The sequence below is a fragment of the Bradysia coprophila genome, unplaced genomic scaffold (assembly GCF_014529535.1).
Source record: "Bradysia coprophila strain Holo2 unplaced genomic scaffold, BU_Bcop_v1 contig_415, whole genome shotgun sequence".
Lineage (NCBI taxonomy): Eukaryota > Metazoa > Arthropoda > Insecta > Diptera > Sciaridae > Bradysia > Bradysia coprophila.
The window spans coordinates 1,606,930-1,619,845 of record NW_023503670.1 but is presented as its reverse complement, the minus strand read 5'-3'; the positions used below and the strand labels follow the sequence as shown (position 1 = coordinate 1,619,845).

The 12,916-nt window shown below is 37.0% G+C and overlaps 1 protein-coding gene across 1 annotated transcript; it reads right to left on the bottom strand.

Moving 5' to 3' along the window:
* Positions 1 to 11,627: 11,627 nt before the first annotated feature.
* On the bottom strand, positions 11,628 to 12,574 carry LOC119082279 (eukaryotic translation initiation factor 4E1-like). The gene is made up of 4 exons (XM_037191755.1): positions 12,457 to 12,574; positions 12,049 to 12,387; positions 11,891 to 11,978; positions 11,628 to 11,828 (listed from the first exon to the last, which is right to left on the bottom strand). The coding sequence occupies exons 1-4, from the start codon at positions 12,469 to 12,471 to the stop codon at positions 11,668 to 11,670; spliced, it is 603 nt and encodes a 200-aa protein (XP_037047650.1). The 5' UTR covers positions 12,472 to 12,574; the 3' UTR covers positions 11,628 to 11,667.
* Between the last annotated feature and the right edge of the window lie 342 nt (positions 12,575 to 12,916).

Sequence of the window (12,916 nt, the reverse complement as noted above, 5' to 3'; positions counted from 1 at the left end):
ATATCACAGAGTCAGATAAATAAATAAGTTCAAATTGCACATCTCAATTCAAGTAAAAGTAAGGCGATATCACATTATAATCACTGGCACCTTTCATCACTTCGATCTTCAACTTAGACCTGAAAGTTTTTATACACTTCAAACTTCGAAGGTTATTACAGAGGCTGTTGTATTCATGCGTGGCTTGTTTCAAGATTGGATGATAGTCGGGGCATCTTAAGTTGTCCGCATAGCGAGTATGATGGGAATGAACATCGCGATTGTGTCGAATTGTGAAATTGTGCTTAGTTAGTCCATTCACGATCTTGTGGAGTTGAGCGACCCTTTCGACGACAGCAAGTTTTTCAACAGGTAGAAAACTCATTGAGTAAAGATACGTTGACCGCGTCAGATGTGGTAAACGATACAGCGCCTTAATGCAACGATTCTGTAGTCTCTGCAGCCGATTCAATTTTGCTTTGGATCCGGCACTATATATCGGCAGCATATATGCAATGTGGCTCTGTACATACGCGAAGTAAAGTTGTTTTCGCTTTTCAATAGGGACATATTTGCCTCTTTTCCACATCAGTGGGATAAACGGACGTATCATTTTCATCACATGATCGATGTGCTGCTTAAATGACAGATTTTCGTCCAGAACTAGGCCGAGATATTTAAAAGTTCTGACTCGTTTGATGTAATCGTCATTTATTTTGATGTTGAAGTCTGGAAGATGCCTCGATTTTCCAAAAGTCATGTAGCACGTTTTACCGACATTCATTGTCAGGACGTTGCGGCAGAGCCAGTCATTCAATATTAAAGTGTCCCTTTGCATTGCGTTTTCAAGTTCCTCTGGGGTATCAAATGCGTAGTACAGCGCGGTGTCATCAGCATACAAAAGTATTTTACCCAGCAACCCAAGTGTTAGCATGTCGGCGATATATATGAGGAAATGTAACGGTCCCATTTTCGAGCCTTGGGCTACTCCCACGGAGATGCTTCGGAAACTGCTGCAATTTTTGCCAATAACGGTGGCCGTGGTTCGATTACAGAGGTAACTCATCATTAGATCAACAGCTCTTTCGGAAAGACCGATCCGTCCCATTTTGAGTGACAATCGTTTCGGATCCACGGTGTCGAAGGCACGTTTCAAGTCAATGAATATGACAGCCACATATTTTTTCCTGAATGTTGATTGAAGGAAATCGACGAGTTGATAGGCAGCTGACAGACAACTTGAATGGCGGATAAATCCGAACTGGTTTCCTTTGAAGAAATTCAATCCGTTGAGGTACTCGATTAACTGCTCCGAGAGAATGTACTCGAATATTTTCGACAGCGACGGCAACAGTGTCAGACCTCTGAAGTTCTCAATGTCGAAGCTACCACTTTTGTGAATCAGTTTCAGACGGCCCTTAAGAAGTTCAGCTGGGAAAACCGCCGTTCGTATCATCAAATTGATGCATAGAGCAATTAACGGAGCAATGGTGAGCGAGCTCGCTTTTAACAAACCGACTTCAACTGACTTCAATTACTCAATTAATAGCGAAGGTACTACCAGAGTCAACGTTAAAAAAGAACTTGGTGTGGAATTCGACGAAAAGGTAAAGTTCAACCATCACATTTCTAACGTGACCCGCAAGTGTTACCAGATGATTGGATTCATTTTCCGAACGACGAGAAGCTTCAGGAACCCGAAAAGTATAATTAAACTGTATGATATATATGTGCGCACTCGACTCGAATACTGCAGTTCTATTTGGAACCCTTATTACACCAAATATATCGACCAACTTTAGAGAGTTCAAAGAAAGTTTACAAGACACTTATTCTATAGATTCAACTGGGCAAAAACCGATTACAAATCAAGGCTGAAACATCATATGATGCACTCACTTGAGACTCGACGCCTTCAACTGAATGAAATGTTACTATAAAACCTGATCAGTGGAAGTCTTACTACGACACTCTCATCCGATATTATATTTCACCAACCAAACCGCTATACGAGGAATCCGCCGAAATTCTATCTGCCGACACCTACATCCAACTATGCAGAAAATGAGCCACTACACCGAATCAAACGGCACCACAACATGATATTTTCATCACTTGACCATAGATCATTTTCATGACCTTGTAAACGTCAGACACGATCCCAACTGTCAGACATGTCGAAAAATATCGAATGAATTGAACGAACGATTTTCATATAAAAATCAGTAAATTGTTAACTGCGTTCAATTGATTGAGGTTAAGGACTACTTGACGAAAAATTAAGGGGGTTACGTTGACAAGTACCGTATAATGAAAATGATCTATACCAACCCGAGTCGATATGCCTTCAAACGTGCAGTGATGTCGTTCTTTGAATTTTGACGGAAGTTTGTCATTTTTTCTCTAATTTTTTTCTAATTTGTCTTTTTTTGTAATAATGTAAACGATCGCTTGTAATTGGGCACGTGGCCTGTAAGATGATCAAATCTCTCTAAGGCCTAAAAAATAAAACTTCCAATGAATATCTGTCAAGATTCGATAATTATATGATTATCGTCTATCATATAATTAACGAATCTTCTACTTCTCAACGTTTTGAAAACCTTTTCTTCAACAGTTTTAACTCGTATATTGTGTTATTAAAAGGCGTTCTTTCTGTCGTTAACAGAAGAAATATGATTCAACGTTTATTTTCTGAATCAAAGCGCAATGTTGTATTTTGTAGTCTTATTAGGAATTTCCTGTTAGTCAAAAGCCGCACATTGAGAAAGCTGTCTCGAAACTTATTTCACATCATAACTAATTCAATTTTAACAAGAACGAACGAACGAAAATGGACCGGGACTATCGAACAGGTTAACGTATGAATCAACTCCCGTTGGTATATAAAAATTTAAAGTTTGAAATGTTGTGTATCATAAATGTACACGGTGAAACAAAGCGTAGGTATTTATAATAAACATTAAAACCACAATATCCCACATAGGGGAAAAAAACTACCACACAATTTCTCTCGTCCCTCGCAGTCAGTTGACGTGTTATATATTCATGGGTCAATAACGGTATAAATCCCATAATTGAATTAATTTACATAATACCATTATCATACAGTTTTCGTTATATTGTTATTAGTTGAAATAATTTTCATATTTTCCTTGTTCGGAAAACTTGCTGTAGAACAAATTGGTTGGTAATGCCAGGAAAGGGGCTTAAATAGCAAAAAATTCAAAATTTCACATCACGTTCCTAATATTCTCGTTAAAGTTTCAACTTCATTTCGAACCAAAATTGAAAGTAAATCGAAATTATACCAACCCCCCGGTATTCCATCCAAAAAATGAAGGTGAGCAGAGATTGTCTTGAATGTGTATAATATATGCATAGATGTGAAACTTGATGGCTGATAATACTTACTCGACTTGGAACTGTGTCTTTTGTGTATATGTGTACACGTAGACATAGATCGTCAAGCCTACACAAATCTTGTGTGTTACATATTAATAATACCACTAACACAAAATTTTCCTTGAAATTTCCGATAATGTTCCATGTAGGGATTCGTTTACTATCAGCTTTTCTGCTTATTTTAAGGTCTTCCGAAGTAAAGATTAGTTTCACAATAAAATGGTGGTACTGGTTACATACAGTGAATTTATAAAGACACGTCAGGCGGAATTATATATGAGAGAATGATTTTTGTTGTATAGAATGTGAAATAGCGTGACAAAGGATTTGTGGAAAATTTGTCAAATAGCTCAGGATCTTACATATAAGTAAAATTATTTGATGTTCCTACCCTTTCAAAAGACGTCTTGAAGGGAAGGGAATATATGTGTAAGCCGAAACACATTGGTTTATTGTTAGTGATTCAAAACGGAACAGCGAACTAAAGATGACAAAGCTGTTTAATGATTCGACCAAGCGTAGGATACTGGTTGAGAATGCCATTAAGCAAGAGTGATATCGCGAAATCGTGAACAGATTTGAAAACAAGGGTTTGACGTTTTAAGCGAGTGTTGGCTCATTCAATTCTAAATAATCTTGTTCGATGTTTAGTTTAGTTTAAGTTCAGTTGAAGTTTTATAAAAATGTCAGCAACCACTATTTGAAGAGAGATATGCATGAAAATGAACCGCAAATTTTTAATTTGGGAAATGTTTTTTATGACGGTTAGGGCATAACTCTCCTCATTAAACAGTCCCTGTCCCCAGTCCTGTAAGGAGTATTATGCTAAAATTAAATGGAAATATGAAACTCGATAAAAATTAAATTGGCGATCGACTGAGTCTTATTATGAAGAACTAGCCGATGGGCAGTTCTCCGAGAAGACGCATCTTAAACGTTATTGCACAATGTTTTCCACAGACTCTCTTCTATAACAACCTACAAGTATACAAAGTTCTGGCCCTACTTCCCAACAAGTTTCATTTCATTGATATTATCAAGGACTATGTCATTCGAGGGGAAAACCACTCTTTTTTATTGATGTGATTAACATGATTAACCAGTGATTAACATGATGGCGAATTGGTGATTAACCAGTATTTGACCGGAGGAATCGTCGCAAAACTACAAATAAACGTGAAAAATAGCGGTTAATCAATGTTAATCACCGATTAACCGTTTAAATTCACAAAACTTATGTTTCTGATTAACAGATTAACTGATTAACAATGTTAATCACAAAATAGTGATTTCCCCCTCCATGTCATTGGATGTTATAATTAAAATAAAAACATAGCTAACGCCGACCCGTACGAAACACCTATTCGTATCAAAAGCCTTTACTGTGAAACTCTTCATTTCTTTTACTTCATTCTCTACTGAAAAGCTATTCGCCCTTTAAAATCACTTACAATGTCCGTGACCCCTCTAGCTTGAGTAACTCACAACCTTTTTTCAAAATTCTTTTTTTCCCCGACTGGTATCGACAAAAGTAAGGTCAAGTTCGAGAATGGGCATGGTAGGGTCGGCCCCTCCAGAGCTAGGGCCCTATAGGTGTTTTTCAGTCTTTCGACGATATCTACCGAAATACACACGCAATAGCTGCTTGTGATATATCAAATGAAAAGTATTGACGACGAGTAGAACAAAGTTGCTGAACATTGTTTTTGGGTAAGATGCACCGTGGGCTTGTAGGGAGGGCTCAAAGGTCGTTACTCGGCCCTAAGAGTTTTTTGCACATAAATCGAGTAAATCTCATCCGATTTTGCTAGTTTTAGTTTTTTATGGAAGGTAATTGAATACCGAAAAGAGCGTGACGAAAAAAGTTTCAAATTAGGGCCCTTGGACTTAGGCCGCTACTCGGCCCTAAGTGTTTTTTGCACATAAATCGAGTAAATCTCATCCGATTTTGCTAGTTTTTGTTTCATTTGAGAGATAATTGAATGCCGAATAGAATGATGGCAAAAAAAGTTTCAAATTTGGGCCCTTGGACTAAGGCCGCTACTCGGCCCTAAGTGCTTTTTGCACATAAATCGAGTAAATCTCAACCGATTTTGCTAGTTTTTGTTTCATTTGAGAGGTAATTGAATACCCAATGGAAAGGTGGCAAAAAATTTTGGGTTTCTAAAATAATATCGTAAATTGTTGGTTTTATTTGAAAGGTACTTCGTACGGGCTTTCGTAATTGCGCTATGCGCAATTTTAAAAATGAACAGTTTCAGTAAATTTGACAATGCCCAACTTGACTTGCATTTTGGTAACAGACGCATTAGAGGGTTGTAGACGTATTAGGGTTCCGGGCTTATTAGGGCTACGGACGTATTATGGTTGCGGACGAAATAGGATTACGGCTCCGACTGTTCTGCTGCCTTGTTTTTTTCGATGATTTGACATCTCTAGACAACCACAATAGGTTTCCCCTTACTCAGGGAGTCCAATTCGACGTGTTACAAACGTATGCGTAAACCTATAAGACCCCAGTACTTCGTACGGGTCTAAAAATAAAGTTGCAAGGAACGATAGTGTTTCTTGTACATAATACAGAAGAGAACTTTAGCAAATCACACAATAATGACAAAACCAACAATTTCCAACAATAACGAAAACGATATTGACACGGAAAAATTTTATCATTGTGAATGAGGCGGGATGGGTAAATATGTTCACAAATCATGGTGTGTTATGTGGTGGTAGAATTCAGACTTTAACAAAAATTAAATTCAAAAAGAAAAAATATTTTTTCGGGTGTCTATATAAACTGTGGCAATGCGATAGCTAGTAATTTCGCGCCGCGCATTTTGTATCACAAATGCCGGTATCCCAACTGAGATACACGCATTTTCGTATCAGATATATACCGATTTTCCGACCTAGAAAATGCCGATTTTCCTTTGACTTATACCGGGATACCGGTATCCCAATTGAGATACACGAATTTTGTATCACAGATGCTGGTATCCCAACTAAGATACACGCATTTTGTATATCACAGATGCCGGTCTCTCAACTGAGATACACGCATTTTGTATCAGTGATACCGGTATCCCGAACTGGAAAGTGTCGATTTTCCTTTTATTTATACCGGGATACCGGTATCCCAATTGAGATACACACATTTTGTATCACGGATGCCGGTATCCCAACTGAGATACACTTATTTTGTATCGGAGATACCGATATCCCGACCTAGAAAATGTGGATTTTCCTTTGACTTATACCGGGATACCGGTATCCCAATTGAGATACACGAATTTTGTATCACAGATGCTGGTATCCCAACTAAGATACACGCATTTTGTATATCACAGATGCCGGTCTCTCAACTGAGATACACACATTTTGTATCAGTGATACCGGTATCCCGAACTGGAAAGTCTCGATTTTCCTTTTATTTATACCGGGATACCGGTATCCCAATTGAGATACACACATTTTGTATCACGGATGCCGGTATCCCAACTGAAATACACGTATTTTGTATCGGAGATACCGATATACCGACCTAGAAAATGTGGATTTTCCTTTGACTTATACCGGGATACCGGTATCCCAATTGAGATACACGCATTTTGTATCAGTGATACAGGTATCCCGAACTAGAAAGTGTGGATTTTCCTTTTATTTATACCGGGATACCGGTATCCCAACTGAGATATACGCATTTTGTATCAGTGATACCGGTATCCCGAACTAGAAAGTGTGTATTTTCCTTTTATTTGTACCGGGATGCCGGTATCCCAACTGAGATACACGCATTTTGTATCAGTGATACCGGTATCCCGAACTAGAAAGTGTGCATTTTCCTTTTATTTGTACCGGGATACCGGTATCCCAATTGAGATACACGCACTTTGTATCACAGATGCCGGTATCCCAATTGAGATACACGCATTTTGTATCACGGATGCCGGTATCCCAACTGAGATACACGCATTTTCGTATCAGAGATACCGGTATCCCGACCTAGAAAATGTGGATTTTCCTTTTAGTTATACCGGGAGACCGGTATCCCAACTGAGATACACGCATTTTCGTATCAGAGTTACCGGTATCCCATACGGCAGTGTATAGAAAAGTTCAACCCGAAAGATTATATTTTTCTATTTGAATTTAATTTTTGTTAAAGTACTTTCACAAGAAAGTTGGAATTCTACCACTACGTAACACACCATGATTTGTGAACAACTGGCCTCATTCACAATGATAAAATTTTTCCGTGTCAATATCGTTTTCGTTATTGTTGGAACTTATTGGTTTTGTCATTATTGTGTGATTTGCTAAAGTTCTCTAGAATTACAAATTGATCTCTGATTTTATTCAATTGAGTTATGGTCTTTGAACCAACGAAAATTAATTTTTTTCATTCATAATTAATTACGTTTCCATCAATGAAATTTCAAAATTCCTCGACTGATTTTGTGTTGGGTATGTACATGTATACATGTACACAATTTTGCAAAATAATTGGATTACTCGCCTTGAAAAGAATGCGGCGCATACCGTTGCATACTACGTGACAAATGTTTAACGGATGCAATTGAGATAGAAAAGACTTTTCAATCGATAGTAATATAAGGAAACTGATGACGTTAATTATATAATAAGATAACTTCTGTAGCAAACCGGATGGTGCCATACCGGCTCCAATTCAAAATTCCGTTTCTATTAGGCCTCTGCAGCCTAATTTATTGAAATTACGAACAAATGAGTCCAGCTCGAACACTCCGTCAACCATTCGAATATCTCGAACATCTCCGTAGTCACGCGATAGTTTAAAGAAGTATACATTAAATGCAGTATTCGTATACTTTTCCACTAAATTTTTTGCTCGGGAACATTATGTAAGGGTCGTTACATTGGTAATGCATGTGGATTATAATTGTGACTTCATATTTTTCTTTGCCTGCATTTTACTATCGGATCTAATACTTCATTTATTCCATGTGTTTTCAGTACATATGTTGATTGATTTACAGCTCTTCTTCTTACCATCTGCCATTCAGACGCGCGACCTAGCTCATAAGTTCGATGCCAATGACATCTTTTTTTAAATGGTTGACTACGATTTACTTGTATTTCACAAAAATATTTTCGCTATCTCACAACAGATGGCCCGACTTTCTATTCCATTTTTTGTTTTCAACGAAGGGATGAGATGGCGTTTGTATCGAATTTTCGTGCCACCGCACATCTGATTCGGTTATATATGGCATTACCTCCTCACTATATTTATGCATAAATTATTTCAATTTGTGTCAGTATACATTTGAGTTCATTTTCATACAGTTAATTAGGTTCCTTTTTTGACGTATCGAAAATGAACCGCTCCTGCTAGGTTTGTTTTACTCTGCCGTGTAACACGGCATCAGAGTACTGTTTGTCGTTCATTCCTGTAGCTGTAATCGACAATATAATGTTTGTCGTGCGTAGCAAGCTATTGATCAGAAACCGTTTTTATGTGTGATTGGGTAACTGGACTCTCATATTCTGAACACTTCAACCTACGTTCAAACGAAAACAACGATATTTTATTGCGATATCAAAACATAACAAATATCTGTTAGCGACATCCACTACAAAAATGGGTATTGAAATCAGGTTTATTCAGCAAAACAAATGCATTGTAACGATTCCTGTTTGTCAAAAGATGAACGATAAAAATGTTAGTTCGGGGAGCGAGATTCGGGTACAAAATATCCGATATGAAAACGCTACGAACGTATGACAATTTACAAATTATTGTTACCTTCAATTTCGTTCTGTTTTTTGTACTTGCCGTAAGCATTTTGTTTCCCATTTTTTCAACCAAATAGATTCCTGACAGATCATTTTAAACTTCAACTTTATGGTGTTTCTAGTTTCCACTGATGACACGCTTTGTTTTATAGACTATGTACATAGAAATTGTCAACTCCGTCAATAGACGTGTGTAGTAATCGTTTCCTCTTATACAAAATTACATTTTTCGTACTTTGACATCGAGTCAATATTTTCACGGTATTCTTTTGTTAATGTGCTGTGTATACTCGTAAAGCTTTACACCTGAAACCTATCACGGTAACATAAAATCTGCATTTAAATTTTGAACATACTGCATCAATGAATTTCAGATACTATATACAGGTTCGAGTTTGACGATGCGCTCATTCATCCGACAAAGAGTCTTCGTTCAGTGAAGTGAAAACCATTTAAATGTAAACAATTCATTAAAAGTTTACTCATTATATCACAATATAATCGAGTGAAAGTTACTTTGAAATTAATCTCACCATGCACGTCGATAGAAACTACTATACTTATGCAAAAGGGAATAGGAACTGAAAAAGTTTGGAAATCTTTGAATAATTGAAACACTGAAGTGGATCATCAAAGCAAATTCACGTATTTTTGCAGCTGCAATGCTTTTAATTTTTTGTTTTATTTAATCGACATGGTTGAACGGTTTTAAAGAGAAAAGTTGTACAATAAATTAGCAAAATGTTGGCGCATAAGTAAAGTTTCTTGGCCTGTTCAAAGTTTAAACCGGGAAGTAGCACTACTGAATAATTAAAAAATTAAAAGGATGAATGGTAAAAGTAATAGTTTTTTTTTACTTCAATGTCAATGTTGACGATTCGTTCATCAATAATACATGTTTTATGATAAACTCGTTCTTGATGAGTGAGAGGATAAAACGTTTTGGACACTTGTTGTATTCATCTGTTTTCGACAACGACGATAAAATAAACGAAAATTACTGGCTAGCGTGAACTTAAGATCAAAATGCATGTTAAATGAAACGAAGTCAAAGATTTTGCATCAATTTACTGTTAGATAAAAAGAAGTAACAGATCCGATAAATGAAACAAAAGAAAATGCTTACTCCAACCAAAACACAAGCAGAACAGTGTTCTACACTGATCGTAGCAAAGCCACTGTGTAACGTTTTCGGATGGTTTACTACACAAAGAATTTGGTGCTTGTCCATTCAATTTAGACACATCATCTAGCGAAGCTTAAAGCAAAGCTTTGGTTTGCATTATAGGCAAATGTTGAAGCGAAATCTATTAGAGGAAATTAGTCACGTCACAACGGATCTCTGAAGCAGTTAGTCATTATCTAAATGTAAATTTAGAGCCATCGTGGTTGAATAGATTGAAAAAGTATTTCGATAGCTCTACGCTACTATTGAAAAAGTTGAATATTTCAGTAAAATACAAAAGAATTTTAAAACTCTCGAAAGCTACTTGAAAGCAAAGACTCGATTCGGCGTTTTGACTTGACACGGCAACATGCGAACGTCACGTAATTTGATAAGCTCTTATGAAACTTATTACTCAGGCTTCCAACAATGTTTGTAGACTTTACTGTTACACAAAACGATAGCCAAACTTTTGAAATTCTTTTCTGTTGCAGAGAAATATTCTTTTACTATGCTGGTGCATGTAATAAGGCTATTACATGTATAGGCAATTGCCTTTACATCACTCGCATAGTAAAACGTCGTACTACACACGGAAAATAAAGTGATATCTCGTATCACGATGAGTAAATGTACCTCGGGCTAAAGCCCTCGGTTACTTTTACTCATCTCGATACGAGATATCACTTTACTTCCCTTGCATAGTAATATACTATTTCTTCCTGAAGTACCAAAACCGTCACATTCACTCACCAAATTTAGTACCGAAAGAGCAACATTCTCCGACACTTTTTTCTCTCAATTTTCATTCCCGCTTATGTCATTTTCGATCCTATCTTTATTCTTTCCCAGATGTGTCATGTACTATAACAAATGAAAATGCTACACATGTGATATTAAATGCGATCTCGCATCAGATTTTGTGATATCGCATGAGATTTTGTGATATCGCATACGATCTCGCATGTGGTATAGAGATCGCAGCTGAATATGGCGTGCAAATCTGTTGTTGTTTTGTTCGGAATGTGACTTTGGTACTCCAGGAAGAAAAATAGTATACATACCACGGATCGAAAAGGTGTGTTTTAGACCCAGGTGGTGAAAACGTCCAGGGATGGAGCGACGCGAAGCGGACCATTCCTTGGTATGTAACATACTATTTTTTTCACAAATTGGTCATGGAAATTATTATTTTTTAGAACAAGGGATGAACAGATTACAAAAATATTTCCGATTCATACCTATGCATGCACTCATTTCTTCGCTACTACCACTTTTACGAAACTAATACCAAAAAATCAGATTCAAGTTTCATTCCAATTTTATTGCCAGAAATCAATTCTTCAAACATGAAGCGAAAGCGACTTATTTGTGACTTTATTTGCCGTATCCTCATGCTTCCCGTAATACATTTCAATATCCGAAGGCAGTTGAAGGTATTGTTTTAGAATCAGACCAATGCCAACTATAGCGTCCTGGTTATTGCTATCAGCTGTCCAGATCGCTAATAGAAATGAAAAATATTATTAACGAAACGAAACAGTGTCTTCACTACATTTTCCTTACAAATTCTCACAGTTCTTGGTCTGATGCTAACAACAGCCCCATTTATATCGTCCGAGTATTCCAAACACTCGCCAATCAAACAAAGCATCTGTGAAACGATATAATCGAAATGTTGAATATTCTACGATCTAAACATTTACCTCAATCACTTTTCATACCACATTCAACCACAAATCGTCCAAGTTACCCAGCTGCTGCTGCGTCATCGACAGAATCCATCGTCCCCCATTCGCATTGGCAGCGTCCTCCCACATTGGCCGTATATTATTTTTGAACAACGAATAGTCATTGCCCGGCTGCAGCTCTGACGCATACTTAATCATGTTGTACAGATTCCAGAAATCCTCGACCGTATCAAACGTCGAAACTTCATTTTGTTTCTCTTCCCAGGATTTGTTGCGATCATTATCCAAGTACCAGAGGGTCCACTGATTGCGTAACGGATGCTTGGTCGGGCTCGACAAGGTCGCAGGCTCCATTTTCATGTTGTTGTTTTCCTAATGATTTTTTTTTTATTTTGGAGCTCGTTTGCAACTGTTACCCCTGTTTCACTTCCATTTACTTACCGAAGTGGATAGCATTTTTAGTGTTTAAATAAATCTGGAACTAAAAGCGTCTACACTCTACGAATACTAGAAAAATAATAACTTTGTGATAAACATGACTGCTTCGATTGGTGTTAATTTACAGTCAAATTAGCTTGCTTTGCTTTTGAAGTTATCTGAGAATTTGAGCCTTAGGAATTGGGAATTGGGAATTCGTAGAACCTATTTAAAAAGTCATAGTGGCTATGTAGTGCCGAATCTGATTGTTCAAGTGCACTTGATACAGAGACAATATCAGTTTGTAAGATAATTTAATTTTAACAAAGAAAATAAAGTTCACATTTCATATGATTCCTAAAAGTCTAAACGGCAACAAAAACTGTTCCAACTTGAGGATATGCACGTACAGTTGCAGTGTTTACTACATCACTGCAAAATTAATCAGAACAAAATCATAAAACCAATTCATATTTCGAAATAA

Excerpts from the sequence above, each read along its gene's own strand:
- LOC119082279 (XM_037191755.1), bottom strand. Across the intron at positions 11,979-12,048 it reads ACGATTTGTGGTTGAATGTG|ATGCTTTGTTTGATTGGCGA; the intron begins GTATGAAAAGTG and ends ATCGTTTCACAG. Across the intron at positions 11,829-11,890 it reads ACCAAGAACTGTGAGAATTT|CGATCTGGACAGCTGATAGC; the intron begins GTAAGGAAAATG and ends CATTTCTATTAG.